At 38.0% G+C, this 14,884-nt stretch overlaps 1 protein-coding gene and 1 long non-coding RNA gene across 2 annotated transcripts in view; one reads left to right on the forward strand and one right to left on the reverse strand.

Annotated features, from left to right (window-relative positions):
- trpc5b (transient receptor potential cation channel, subfamily C, member 5b) overlaps positions 1–14,884 on the forward strand; it is a 49,049-nt gene that overhangs the window by 25,806 nt on the left and 8,359 nt on the right. The window contains exons 7-8 of the mRNA XM_083565052.1: positions 1,801–1,996; positions 2,524–2,733. Coding sequence (XP_083421178.1) covers positions 1,801–1,996; positions 2,524–2,733 — 406 coding nt within the window. The remainder of the gene's footprint in view (positions 1–1,800; positions 1,997–2,523; positions 2,734–14,884) is intronic.
- Positions 5,177–7,007, reverse strand: LOC310739398. Its single transcript, XR_014537377.1, has 3 exons — positions 6,908–7,007; positions 5,493–6,842; positions 5,177–5,262 (listed from the first exon to the last, which is right to left on the reverse strand). It is a non-coding gene; the product is annotated as an uncharacterized lncRNA (long non-coding RNA).

Raw genomic sequence — 14,884 nt, forward strand, 5'->3', positions numbered from 1 at the left:
ATTCCGTCTTTTCAATTAATCATTTATTATGGTCCTGGAGTCGCTTAGAACCTTGTGCTCGGCTAACTATACCTGCTCACGGAGGCACATTGGCCAGTCTGAATCTTAGTCAGAGGATATAACGGTAAACCAATATTCTTTAAGTAGGCCACTCAATGCTTGCTCATTCATAAAAAATACTGGATTTAGTTACTTGGTCATAACTTGCTAAGTCAGTAATACCCGCTACACATGCTCATGGACACAAACTCGCCAGACTGTCCCTTAGTCAGAGGATATAACGGTAAGCTAATATTCTTTAAGTAGGCCGCCAATGCTTGCTCATGCATAAAGAATACTGGATTTAGTCACTTAGTTATAACTTGCTAAAGTCAGAGATAGTCAGAAATCAGAAGGTCTCAGACATTGTGCTCTATGCTCCATCCGTTCATGAGCCTTCAGTTTGTACTATCCTGGTCACAGATTTGCGGTAACGCCAGACTACATAATCAACTAGATATAAATGATTTCAGGAAATTAATGAAGTTAATCAAAAATTTTACATTTATTTGCCAGGTAATAATCAATAAACAAATGTCACATATAAAACAAATAATAAAAGAAAGTTACATAACATGATCAGCATAAAACTAAATATTTTAGCAATACAGTTTACTAAGGAAATGTTAAAGAATCACTATACCTGGCAATAGAGACACACAGAGACTATGTGGGAAGTTCTGACTATCGAATGCTTCCCTGAGTGTTTCGCCAAATTTCCTTAAATACTCAAACCATCGTAACCACTTGTAAATTCAAATTGATAAAAGCTTTGCACACCCTTTCTTGGGACAGGATGACCAAATGTCACCTAGACCACCTGGTAAGGATCTTCTCCGGGGCAAACCTTATGTCAGTAGGACAGAATTTCCCCAAACCTGGGGTCTGTTCTACTAAAATGGGACTGAGATCATATTTCCAATTACACTGAGACCTTTAAAATGATACTAAACATGTGAAGGTAAAATGTATACATTCCTATATTGTAATTATTACATTCCGGGATCTTCTCAGTCATCTTTTCATGATCCGGCCATCTCCCCAGGAAGGAAAGAGGGGGGCTCAAGGGTGGGTGACTGGGCAGCTGAACAAATGGCTTTCTCTCCTCAGATCAAAGAGATCCTCTCCTCAGATTAGAAGGTTTATTTTTTGTTGCATGGTAGTTCTCAGGGTCTGGCCTCATGAAGTTGCATGGTAGTTCTTGGGGTCTGGTACTATGAACAGATCTGACCATCCTTACAGAAACAAAATTCATTAATGTTACCCGAGAGGCTTATAGAGGAGTAGTGTATAATTTCTGTCTTTCTCTCTCTCTGGGGTGGGGAAAAAAAACATGGATGAGATTTCAGTGGTCAAAATAGAGCTGTCAATCGAATAAAATATTTAATCGTGATTAATCACAACTTAATCATACATTTTTATCTATACCTTAAATTACAAAATATTTTTGTAAAAGTTTGAAAATAATTATGGTGTTTAAAATGATGGAAATGTACTGTATGCCACCCAGATCTTTTGCTCTGATCCACATGGATGGCAAATGAAGTGAGACCAGTTTTATTAAAAGAGAGATTTATATATAGAGTTTATATATATATATATATATATATATATATATATATATATATATATATATATATATATATATATATATATATATATATACTTATGTCTGTGAGGCGAATATTAATACATGATTAACATCTGTATTTTCTATCTAATGTGTTTCAAACTCATTTATTTTCTATCCTTTCCATTTAGTCTTTTTGAGACACTTCAGTCTCTCTTCTGGTCTGTGTTTGGTCTGCTCAGCCTCTACGTAACCAACGTGAAAGCTCGGCATGAGTTTACTGAATTTGTTGGGGCCACTATGTTTGGCACTTACAATGTCATCTCACTGGTGGTGCTGCTTAACATGCTCATAGCTATGATGAACAATTCATACCAGCTCATTGCTGTAAGTATTGCTTGAGAATGTGACACTAATGTATAGAGAATGTATAGTGAACAATTGTTCAGTCTTATGCTCACCATCTGGCCTGTTGTTTATTGTACAAATTAATGGTCTTGTTTTATACATGAAATTAAATGAATAGTTTGTGATTTTACATGTGCAATAGCAAAGCCTGATATATAAAAACCAGCCAAATCCACCTGCTAATATTGTAAAAATTAATTCTTATGTACATATTGGTAGATAATTAAAGAGAATAAATTAAGATTTTAAACAAGCACTTTCACAATGACTAATTCAGTTGACACTTAACCATGATCTGTGATGAATTAAAAATGAACTTGGTATTAGATTATGCAAGAAAAAACTGTTATAGTGATTCTGTAAAAGGGTTTATTATTGTTGCATAGGTGGTAGGAGTCAGGTGTAAAAAGAATGTCCAAACTTTAACAATTTATTTTGAATTACAGTAACCCCAAACTCTCATACACTTCTACAACTCTTAAAAGTGGTTCTGTTTCTTCATTAAGGATCATGCTGACATTGAGTGGAAGTTTGCCCGCACCAAACTATGGATGAGCTACTTTGATGAAGGAGGGACTCTTCCACCTCCCTTCAACATCATCCCCAGTCCAAAGTCGATGTGGTACCTTTGTGTATGGCTACACAATCATTTCTGTGGTGAAGGACAGCCAACCCCTGAGGAAGATCAGAAACATGACAACCTCAAAGAGTTTACGGTATGCTTTTAAAGATTATGTACTTATAAATGGACAATGAAGGTGTGTGCTAGGTCAAAGCCATGGCAGTCTTGATATGTTGATAGATTATTATAGGAATTGAACTCTGGCCTAGTGAAGTAGCTCCCAGACAGTCAATAGAGTGAGATTTAGGTGGAAAGAAAAAAGGCAACACACCAAATAGCCTTTCTTTTTCATTTATATGGAGTTTAGCAGAGTAATACAGAGATATTCCTCCTGGGTTTGCATCTAATAACATGACAAGCAAGCATGACACCAAAATAACAGATAATACAAATACCACAATACAATAAGCAGAAAACATTTACCAACACATCTAAACAGAGTACAAAAATGGCAAGCATCCAGTTTTCAGAATGAATTATAAAAGTAAAAGAGAGCTTGCATGCAATGGTTTTTGCCCAATTGTCATCACACTGATTTTAAGGATGGTGTCCTTCTATTCTGTCATACATTCAACTGGCATAGTATTTTGCATAATATACACATACTGTATATTTTTATCTTACACTCTTATTATTCCAGTTAACATGAAAATATACTATATGCATGGCAGCATTTTTAAATGTTAATGCTAAATGGAAAATGCTACTTAGAACATGTTTGCAATTTAATTTACTAAAATATGAGCATGAGATAAAAGATTTTTAGCTTTCATTCCTGATATTTACATCTAGATGTGTTTAACAATTTTGGTTACAGACCACTCAAGTATAGGTAAGCAAAATTATAAGAACAGATATTTTACTCAAAGTAAATTTAAGTAAACAAGACAAATTGTCATTGCATGTTTACTGCTTACATAAAGGCAAGCTGACATCAGCAACCTGCATTCTTCTTATGCTTTAAAAGGCTTGCACTGCCTTTTAGTTTGCTTTGGATGAGTTCTTCATAGTCTTCTCTTGAGGAGGTTAAGGCCTGGTTAAAGCCTTACCAGTCTATGACCACTTTCTCCCTGAATGAAAAACCTTGTTGAGCTGGCAGTGTGTTTTGGGACATTGCCAGGCTGCATAAGCTGCAAATTGGAAGTTTCTCCCAATTATATTATGTGCATTTTTCTGTAAACTTGTGTAACTAAAGGTTTCTGTATGCTTCCTGATTTGTTCTGCATCATGAGTTACATCAATTAGTAAAGGTCATTGAGTCTACCGGTGACAGGATAATGGTTGATGCACGTGGGGAGCAAAGGCTGGCCGTATGCTCTGATCCAACAGATGAGCTCTTGTAGCACAAATTGCTGAAGAAGTTAATGCTGGTTCTGCTAGAAAGGTGTCAGAATACATAGTGTATTGCAGTTTGTTGCATATGGGGCTGTGTAGCTACAGACCAGTCAGGTGGCCCATACTGACCCCCAACCAAACAATGTGCATGTGAGCATCAGAATTGAACCATGGAGCAATGGAAGAAGGTGGCCTGACCTGATGAATAATGTTTTTTTTAACAACATGAGGATGGCCAGGTGTGTGCGCGTCGCTTACCTTGGGAACACATAGCACCAGGATGCAAGAAGGCAATACAGCGGGGGCAGTGCGCTGCTTTCGGAATTGTTCTGCTGTTAATCCTTGTGTCCAACCATCCATATGGATGTTACTTTGACACATACCACCTAACTAAGCATTGTTGCAGACCATGTACACCGTTTCATGGAAACATCCCACATAGCCATTTTTCTCTGGCCTAGCTCCGGCCCACAAAACCAGCTTTTGCGTGGCCCACATACCGCAATGAATTATGGTACTAGTGTGGACCATAACTGGCCCAAGTCTCAGCCAAGTTAAATATCCATAACTGGTCCTGAATTGGGCCAGGTCAAAATATGACATTGGAACCAAAATACAACCATAAATAAACCATATCAACAGCAGAAAGCCCAAACCTTATCCACACCTGAGCATAATCCATAGGTTAATTAAACCTGGCAGCCAAAATATGGGCCATAAAAGGGCCATGACAGAGCCAAAGCTCACCCACCTGTATGACCATAGTTGGCCCTATTGTGGTCCTATACACTGGACCAGATAGGTTCCACATGTCAGCCTTAACAAAACCATAACCAGGCCACTTGATACACACCCCTCCCAAATGAATAGTCACCACAACGACAGTATTCTGAACAAACATTTTATTATATTTAACATCAAAACATTGAAACCTGACATATACACTTGTACAAACAACTCTATAAAATACCACCCCGTCAGTTCTGCAATTAAAATAAAAGCAAAAATAAACAAGTAGAAGTTCTCCACTATGTTTTTGTTCATGAAGTTAAATGTAACGCTTGATCATTCCTGTTTCTTGTCAGGAACAAGAGTTACTGTACCTTTAATACTTGAATATCCATGTTTCTGGTCATTAACAAGTTTCACACTATGTATAACACTTGAACGTCCATGTTTCTGGTCAGGAACAACGTCCATGTTTCTGCTCCTTCTGGAATTGCTCCTATCATTGTACTTCCAAACCTTTTCCATACTGTGTCTTTACTGAAGCCTTTTGTTCTTCCTCCTAAAAAAAATACAGATTATTAAAAAGTTTTAAAGACTATAATGAAAATGAAATACCAGAAAAAGAGAAGCAAAGAGAAGCACTCGTTTAAGTGCATGCTGGTTTCATTTTTTTTTTTGCCGTCATCCGTTTTTTCAGACACGTACAGGTGTTTTTTTTTTTTTTATTTCATATATTATATTTTATTTCAATATATATATATATATATATATATATATGTTCTCACTTACCAACTCTGCTGATTTTCCCGGGTTCAGCGCGAGCGGCTGTTTCCGAGCAACACCGCGTCCGCCCACCTTTTTCAGCAGACACTTCCTGGAGTATTTTCATTCACTTTTCCTCGTTGGAGATTTGTTGCTTAAAGCGTTATAAGCCTTGAATCATAACAACCAGCTACAACTTGAATTACAACATGTAAAATATTCGATCTGAAATACAAATATTTTAAAATTTGTCATAAAGGCAATACGAGACTATGTGTGTGTCACGGCTAACTGGGTAAATAAAACTACAATCCCATGAAGCATTGCAAATTATAATTGCGCCTTTTGGCCAACTTTGCTCTGATAGGCCAATTTCGCATTTCCAGGTTTTTAAAATCATGATTGCTGCACGCTGGGTAAAAGTTATTCCGGTAAAAAAAAAAATCTACCTATTTTTTATTTTATTAAAGTCTACACCTACCCAACCCTTCACAGTATTTATTTTTTTTATTTTTTGTTGAAAAGAAAAACATACAAATCAGTACAAAATACAAAATATCAACAGTAGTGATACTTGAAAGACAACAACAAACATACAACAGTAAAAAAAATAATACAAAATAAATCAATCAATAATATAAATCAAAAAAGGGCCATTGTTTTACATAATATTCCTTACACAAAAACCTTGAGTACAGTAGAAATTTTAACAGTCTTTATAGCTTTATCAGTAGATATTGAAATCAAATTAATATAATGTTCTATATCTCTTAAAAAGACCACAAATACAGGTAAACTTTGCTTAAGAAAATAATTACATTTATAATAAAACAAATTTTTTTTTGTGGGGTCTGAGTCAAAATACCCAAATATAACATTTCTCATTTGTAATGAAAATTCTGGCAAAATCTTCAATTTAACAAAAACACCAATATTATACCAAAATTCCTGAGTGTAATGACATGATCAAAATAAGTGTTCCACTATTTCACCTTTACTATTATTACAGTGTGACAAAAATTACGGTATACTGATGTGTGCATGCCCAGTAGTTTTATATTTAGCTAAGGATTAAATATAATGAAAATGTTTAGACTGTATTAATTGGTGGTTTATTTGTCTACAAGTTTAAATTAATCGCAAAAACCTTATCAACTGAAATCAAACAATTACAGTTGATTTTCATAATTCAGAAATGTAAATCTTTATTGTTGCCTGGATTAACTTGAAGGCATGAGACACAGAAAGATGTAAATATCTTTGTGAATTAAACATTGGGATTTTACTCAAAGGTATTTGAAATGGATTTTAAATATGGGTTAAGATCGGCCATACGTATGTGGCCCACATATGTATACTTGACATCTGGGCCAAATACTACAAATGACATCTGGCCCATGTCTTGTGAGTCGCCTTAAAATCGGTACCACCTCTGCCAAAACCGGCCATGTTTGGCCCACATGCTGTATGCCAGTGCCAGATGAATGCCAGCTGTGCCAGATGAATGCCAAGTCTGGGCCAAATTTGTTTGCTGACTGGGATATTCCCTAATGGCTGTGGCCTCTTTCAGCAGGATGATGCAAAAATGGTTCAGGAATGGTTTGAAGAGCACATCAACGAGTTTAAGGTGTTGCCTTGGCCTACAAATTCCCCAGATCTCAATTCAGTCAAGCATCTTTGGGTTGGCTGGACATCAGACATTGTAGGCTTTTCTGGTATTAACTTTTTACTTTCACTTATTAGATTTTTCACAAATATCTGTACTTTCTACTCCTTAAATTGTCAAACCAGGCTTGTTACTTTAGTTTTAATCTTTTTGGTGGCTTGATCAATATTTTTTCTTTTCACTGAGTGCTGTTTTCAGCCCATTACCCTATTTCTTATCATTGCTTGTTGGTCTGATCTTTACAAATCTTGTACTGATAATTTACATCATTTAAAACACCCTTAAAACATTTACAATAATATTTTGTCTTCATGTTTTATGTTGAGTATGGTTTCACTTGGTTTCACACATTAGCATGCACTTGCATAAAGCATAAATATTTGTCCATGCTTATGTTGATTAGTGTATTAAAAACTTGAAAGGGCAGATTTAAAAAAATGTGCCATTAAGTTGCAATTAATCGTGAGTTAACTCTTGACAATCATGCGATTGACAGTCCTAATATTAATATGAGGTGAGGGTGACCTGGTAGCTGAATCAATACGTTTATTTTGCAGTCTTAAAGAAGGTGAACGTAAAATGTTTCCTTTTTGTGCCTTACTGTGTGATATTTAGCCTGAACATGAGCCCTCAAAACATCAGACCATTGAAAAATGTGAGAACATTCTGTGTATGTGTACAGTAAAGTTTAAATTATAGTGTAAACAGCACCACATAATATTAATTAATATTTTTAATCCTCTATTTTCCTATTTATAGCATTCGTCCAACACCTTAATTTGACTTACAAATGTGCTTTAAAATCTCTAAAACCTGAATGCCTGTAATGAGATTAATGTAGCTATTGACAATAAATGACCAATAGGCATAAGAGGAAATAAGAGGTAATCAGAAAGTAGGTACTATTTAGTCTAACAAGGGTTAGGGTTAACAATGGACCTGATATGAGATTAAAAGAAAAAACAAGCAAAAGCCACCAAATTCTTGAGTCAGACTTTACTAGCCATTGATATTACAGAAGAATGTTGCATAACCTGTGCTGTATTGATATAGATAGATAGATAGATACAACTTTATTGTCATTGCATAGTACAGGTACACAGCAACGAAATGCAGTTTGGCATCTACCAAAAGTGCAAAATGTAGCAGTCGTGCAAAAGTGCAGATAAATATCTAGCATATTTACAGCAAGTGGTATATATGAAAGTATATACAGTGAATAAATATAAAGGCTATTACAGTGCAGAGATGTGTGGACATACAGGAGTACAGTGAATAAATATAAAGGTTCAGAAATGGTTCTGAGGCTATGGCATCGAAGAGGAATGTGCAGAAGTGAAAGGTTACAAGATCACAAAATTTAAGAATTTAAGGAGTTAGCAAGCTGAATAAACTATATACTACTATATATAAAAAATACATATATATAAATATATATACACATACGTTATATACACAAATGAATGTGAAATGTTGGGCAGAATGTGCAGTAAAAATAGTGCAGATGTACTGAGGAGTAAAAGATATACTATGTAGTATGTACATGTATAGTACAGAGGTTATATACAGTCTTTTGTTTGTGTTTGTTTTGTAGGGATTTAGCGGTGTAGTGTAGAGTTCAGTAGTGTGATGGTGGATGGAAAAAAAGCTGTCCCTGAACCTGCTGGTTCTGGTGCGTAAGTTCCTGTATCGTCTTCTTGATGGAAGGAGGTTAAACAGTTTATGGCTGGGATGTGAAGAGTCCTTGATAATGTTGTGAGCTCTGCGCAGACATCTGCTGTGGTGAAGGTGTTAAATGGCAGGTAGTTGGTGCCAGTGATGCGTTGGGCTTTGACCACCCTTTGCAGTGCTTTACGTTCACACACAGTGGAGCCTCCATACCATACGGTGATGGAGTTGGTCAGGATGCTCTCAATGATGCAGTGGTAAAAACTCGTAAAATCCCTGGGGACAGATGAGATTTCTTGAGACTTCTCAAGAAGTACAGGCATTATTGTGCTTTTTTTTTTTTTACCAGAGCTGACGTGTTCTGCTGCCAGGACAGATCCTCAGAGATGTGAACTCCCAGGAACTTAAAGCTGGAGACTCGCTCTTCCTCAGTTCCATTGATGTTGACTGGTAGATGTCTGCTGCTGTTGGATTTCCGAAAGTCCACAATGAGCTCTTTGGTCTTTGTGGTGTTAAGGGTCAGGTTGTTGGTGACACACCATGCTGCCAGATTACGGATCTCTTCCCTGTAGGCCGATTTGTCGTTGTTGTCGGTCTGGCCGACCACGGTGGTGTCATCTGCATACTTGATGAAGATGTTGGAGTTATACAGAGGAGCACAATCGTGGGTGAACAGGGAGTAGAGTAGTGGGCTCAGAACACAGCCCTGCGGTATGTCAGTGTTCAGAATGAGGGTTGGGGATACCTGGTTTCCCAACCTGACAGATTGAGGTCTGTTGGTGAGAAAGTCCAGAATCCATCTGCAAGTGGAGGTGCAGATACCCAGTTCACTGAGCTTAGTGATCAGTACAGTGGGGAGGACTGTATTGAACGCAGAGCTAAAGTCAATGAAAAGCATTCTGATGTATGTGTTGCTTTTATCCAGGTGGGTGAGAGCTGAATAAAGAGCTGTGGAAACTGCATCCTCTGTTGACCTGTTCGGGTGATAGGCAAACTGGTGTGGGTCCAGTGTAGGTGGTAGGCCCACAGTCAGGTGATTCAGTACCAGTTTCTCAAAGCACTTCATAGCGATAGTGGTGAGTGCAACTGGGCGAAAGTCATTTAGGCATTCAGCAGCTGAGTGCTTAGGCACAGGTATGATGGTAGTGGTCTTCAGGCATGTAGGAACTGTGGCTTGGGCCAGTGACAGGTTGAAAATGTCAGTAAAAACCTGTGCCAGTTGTCCAGCGCATGCTCTGAGAACACGTCCCGGTATGCCATCTGGGCCAGCTGCCTTGCGTGCATACACTTTGCTAAACACTAAATAGACGTCCGTTGTTGAGAGTGAAAGTGGGCTGTAAGCAGTAAAAGAGTCCGTGATTGGTGTAAAATGTCCTCTGCTTTGGTCAAAACGAGCAAAAAATTGATTGAGTTCGTTCGGTTGGAAGGTACTGCTGGTTGGTTGAGCTGTAGGTTTGTAGTCTGTGATGGACTGGATGCCTTTCCACATGCGTCTGGGGTCAGAGTTGTGGAAGTGCTCTTTTCAGGTTGGCCCTGGCTCTGTTGTAGTCTTCTGCACTGCCAGATTTAAAGGCAGCATCTCTTGCTTTCAACAGGAGACCGACTTCAGAGTTCATCCACGGCTTCTGATTAGGTGTGGGTTTAAAAGGCACATACCATGCATTAGGATATTAGGATTAGCCATAGGAAGCAATTTAACCTATATTGTTTGCATAATTCTTTAAAACAGCAGCTAGCTATAGATTAGATTAAATTAGATTAGATTAGATTCAACTTTATTTTCATTGTGCAGGGTACATGTACAGAGCCAATGAAATGCAGTTAGCATCTAACCAGATGTGCATAGATAGCTTATTTACAAGTGGCAGTGTAATAAATAAGGTATATTTATACTATAATGCTGCACTCAACAGAATACTAGCCATTTCTCATTTTCAAAAAGAAATATTGTCTTTTGAGTACTATTACTACTACATACAGTCATTTTTACTTACTTCACAAGAGAAAGGGCAAATTGTGTACAAACCACTTAAATATGCAGTGTGTAAACAAGATGGGGTAAAATAAGATTCACATGAAATGTGATATTACTCTTCAGTTTGCATTTGTCCATTTAAACATGATGAGGAACTTTTCACAATTTTTGTTTGTTTTAGTAATTATCTAGTTTCACAAATACCTAAAACATTTTTTAACTTTGTCTGTCTGTTACAAATCCAGCCTTGAATTAGTGTAGGCCAGAAGCAGTTTCTAGGCAACTGTGATTCAACTATGCTATGCCTCTTGTATGATGTTTTCTGTTAACAGCTGAACTCTCTGCCCGGTTTTCCTTTTTTTGGAATATATTTTATGCCCCTCCCCTGCAAAATCACTCACCCACAAACTGCCACAACAGTATACAGGTTTTTGGAATCAAATAATGAGTTATGTAAGGCAGCTGAAATTTATATTTGAAAGCAGAAGGTAAGATCTGCTTTTAAAATGAACAACAATTTTTTTTCTCCTCTTTTACTTCAATGATGTTTTTAGTACAGTGGTTGCTTAATGGTTATGGTTCTATGCTAGTGGCTAAATGTTTTGTATAATGTGTTGTATATACCTCTTTTCAAGAGACACTGTTAGACCTTTGAGCAAGGCATCAAGGCACTTCCCAGTAGGAAATGAATTACATTTGCAAGGGGCTACATAGTGTGTAAACTGTAAACTGTATTTAATCAGAATATCAATGATAACCCATATAACAAAGTTGATGAAATTAAGAAGTCTCCAAATTAGGTTAGAATAATTTTTACTTTGTAGAATGCAATCTTATCAATATACCTTCATATTTGGAGCCATTCTTGGAGCCATGCAGTTTGTTCACACCAGCTTCAATCACAGATGGTTTACCTAACGATCCATAGGGCAATATTCTTGGACGATGCAGCATTCGTTGTGGATATGTATTCAGAAGAAGGGAGTCAGGTTCACGCTACTTTAATGCTTGTTCGTCTGATGACTCAGAAGTGAGATACAAAAACATCCCTAACAATCTTCAGAGCCTGCATGTTGGTTGAAATGATCAAGGCAAGTGATGTGTCCTTCTTTACTAACACTCACTGAACAAAGGCTCAGATTATTTCTTGACTCACCCCTTCTGTGCACTGCTCCATGAACTGGTTGATGTTAATTGCCATTCAAGCAAGGCCTCAGCATCTGCATTGGTTTTGCCAGGACGGTATCTTATCAAAAATTTGCCTATTTGCCTACTGAGCCGCCCATCGGTGACCTGTGGAGTTGAGCTACTGTGCTGCCTTTGGTACTACACTGCACCCAGCCCCTTTTGTGATCCATCAAAGTTTAAATGAATGATTATGTAGAAGAAATGGTTGTGTCTAAGAAATCTCACCTTTCTTTCAAACACCTCACATTTATGTGGGCTGAATCTTGGAATTGGTGACTGTTGGGTACTGATTGTCTGTTCAGTTCTCTCAAGTCACAACACAGTTTTAACATCACATCCTTCTTTTTCGAAACAAGCAACAGGTAAAACATAAGAAATTCTAGATTTAGTTATCCACCTGTGATTCAATTAATCTTTCAATTCAATTCAATTTTATTTGTATAGCGCTTTTAACAATGAACATTGTCTTAAAGCAGCTTTACACAGATAATGTGGTGATTAAAAGTGAATGTGTTCTTTATGAGTAAGTTTGTCCCTGATGATGGCGATGCCGATGGCGACTGAGGCAAGGAAAAAACTCCCCGAGATGGCATAAGAAAGAAACCTTGAGAGGAACCAGACTCAAGAGGAAACCCATCCTCACCTGGGTTGCACCGAATGTCCATTTATAGCAAATATACAATGTTGCGGGTTACGGTGATGATGATCAGAAGCGAAAAGTAGTCCTGAGTCAGTGTAGGAGACTGTTGACAGTCCAATCCATCCTCAAAGCGTTCTTACTCCGGAATTTCATGGAACCACCCAAGGCGTTAAAAAGAAACCGTCCCAAGCTGCACAGAGTGGCCTCCAGTTGAAGAGAAGACTATCCAGAGGCAGGCCTGGATGAAGTGGAAAGATCCACGGAGGGGAGATCGGCAGGAACGGTGGTCACTGGAGCCTCAGGAGCATGTTTAATTCAACTGAGAGAGAGAGAGAGAGAGAGAGAGTGACAGAAAGAGAAGTATATGGATTATTAGGTGTCCTTATTGTTGTATGAAAGTTAATATCACTGTGCAGTTTGGACTCCGACAAGACTCGCTATGGCAGCATAACTAAAAGGGAGAACTGGAAGGTAACACAGACATGAGAGATCTCTGGGATAAAAGACGACCCACCACACCACCGTTAACAAACCTGAGTGAACGTGTGAATGTGAGGGGACGACAGCATACAAATATCCCAGTTCACCAAACACTCTATATCCATGATCCCTTCAGATCTGCGCCTTTACCTGAGAAAAAAATCTACTGATCAAAGGCTTGACTAAATAAATATGTTTTCAACCTCGACTTAAACACTGAGACTGTGTCTGAGTCCCGAACACTGATTGGAAGGTTGTTCCATAACTGTGGGGCTTTATAAGAAAAAGATCTGCCCCCTGCTGTAGTCTTCATTATTTGAGGAACCAACAGACAGCCTGCACCTTTTGATCTAAGTAGGCGTGGAGGATCATACTGGTAAAGAAGTTCACTAGATGTAACAAAAGCATGAACTAGTTTTTCTGCATCTTGTAACGACATCATATTTCTAAGGTGAAAAAAGGCGATCCTGACAGCCGTACACGCTGAAACAGAAACACCATCCAGAGATGCTACGTAATCGGAAGGTTTGCTTCTAGCTGCATGTGGTCCTAGTAAAAGTACTTCCGTCTTATCTGAGTTAAGCAAAAGAAAGTTATCAAGCATCCACTGTCTAATGTCCTTTACACACTCCTCAACATTGTTAAGCTGATCTCTCTCATCTGGCTTTGCTGAAATATACAACTGTGTATCATCAGCACAGCAATGGAAGCGAATACCATGTTTATGTATAATTTCACCAAGAGGCAGCATATATAAAGAGAAAAGCAGTGGGCCTAAGACAGATCCTTGAGGAACACCAAACTTTACCTCAGAGAGTGTGGAGAACTCACCATTTACATCAACAAACTGATAGCGATCAGTCAAATAAGACCTGAGCCAAGAGAGAGCTGTTCCCTTTATTCCAACAATGTTCTCAAGTCTAGCAAGCAGTATAGTGTGATCAATGGTGTCAAAAGCTGCACTAAGGTCGAGCAAAACAAGTAAAGAGACAAAACCCTGATCAGAGGCCAATAAAAGGTCATTTACCACCTTAACTAGCGCCGTCTCTGTGCTATGATGAGGCCTAAATCCTGAATGATACAATCTTGTAGTTACTTCTTTACTTCCTTTGCTGATAGTGGTTTTGGGGTTAATATGTTTTCTTTACATGGTGACAGAGTGTAGTGTGTAGCCAATGTAATAATTAAAAGCAAAAGCATCACACTCCTCCCTTAGCATCTGCCTCACTGTCTCTCTCTGTATTACTCAGATGATCTTGTTTGACTGGAGGATTTCATTGTTGGTCACAACTTTGCTTACCTTTTCCTCCAGTTAATTTGTTAGTTCTATTTTTGTTGCTACCATTGATCACATTACTGATGTTGGTCTGCTCGGTGGTCACAGGTTAAACAGACTTGATGATTAGCATATGATTCAGAACAAATGATCCATGCGGCAAACTAAGATGACAACATGGTTGTTGGTCAGCACAAACAGTGACTAATCCTTTTCCGATGATGACCCCTTCTGGCAGTAAAGGTTCTTCATTTGGGCCTAATAAAAGTCTTTGCTTCCTGAACTGTGACCCCTTGTTGGCTTTAAAATAAGTGTTGGTGATATGTTGGGCTGCCAAGTGAATTTTCTTCTTCCCTGTGGTAACCATGCCTACTTTCATGTTCAAACCTGGAGCCTGGATTATTTATATAATTTAAGCACTGACTTTGCAGTCTTAAAGGTCACAGAGAAAGCTCTTTTTATATGGTGATATTTTCTAACTTTTGTCCCCTCGGTGGATATGAGGATCGGGACCAGTAATGACAGA

This window comes from Silurus aristotelis, assembly GCF_946808225.1.
Source record: "Silurus aristotelis genome assembly, chromosome: 16".
Lineage (NCBI taxonomy): Eukaryota > Metazoa > Chordata > Actinopteri > Siluriformes > Siluridae > Silurus > Silurus aristotelis.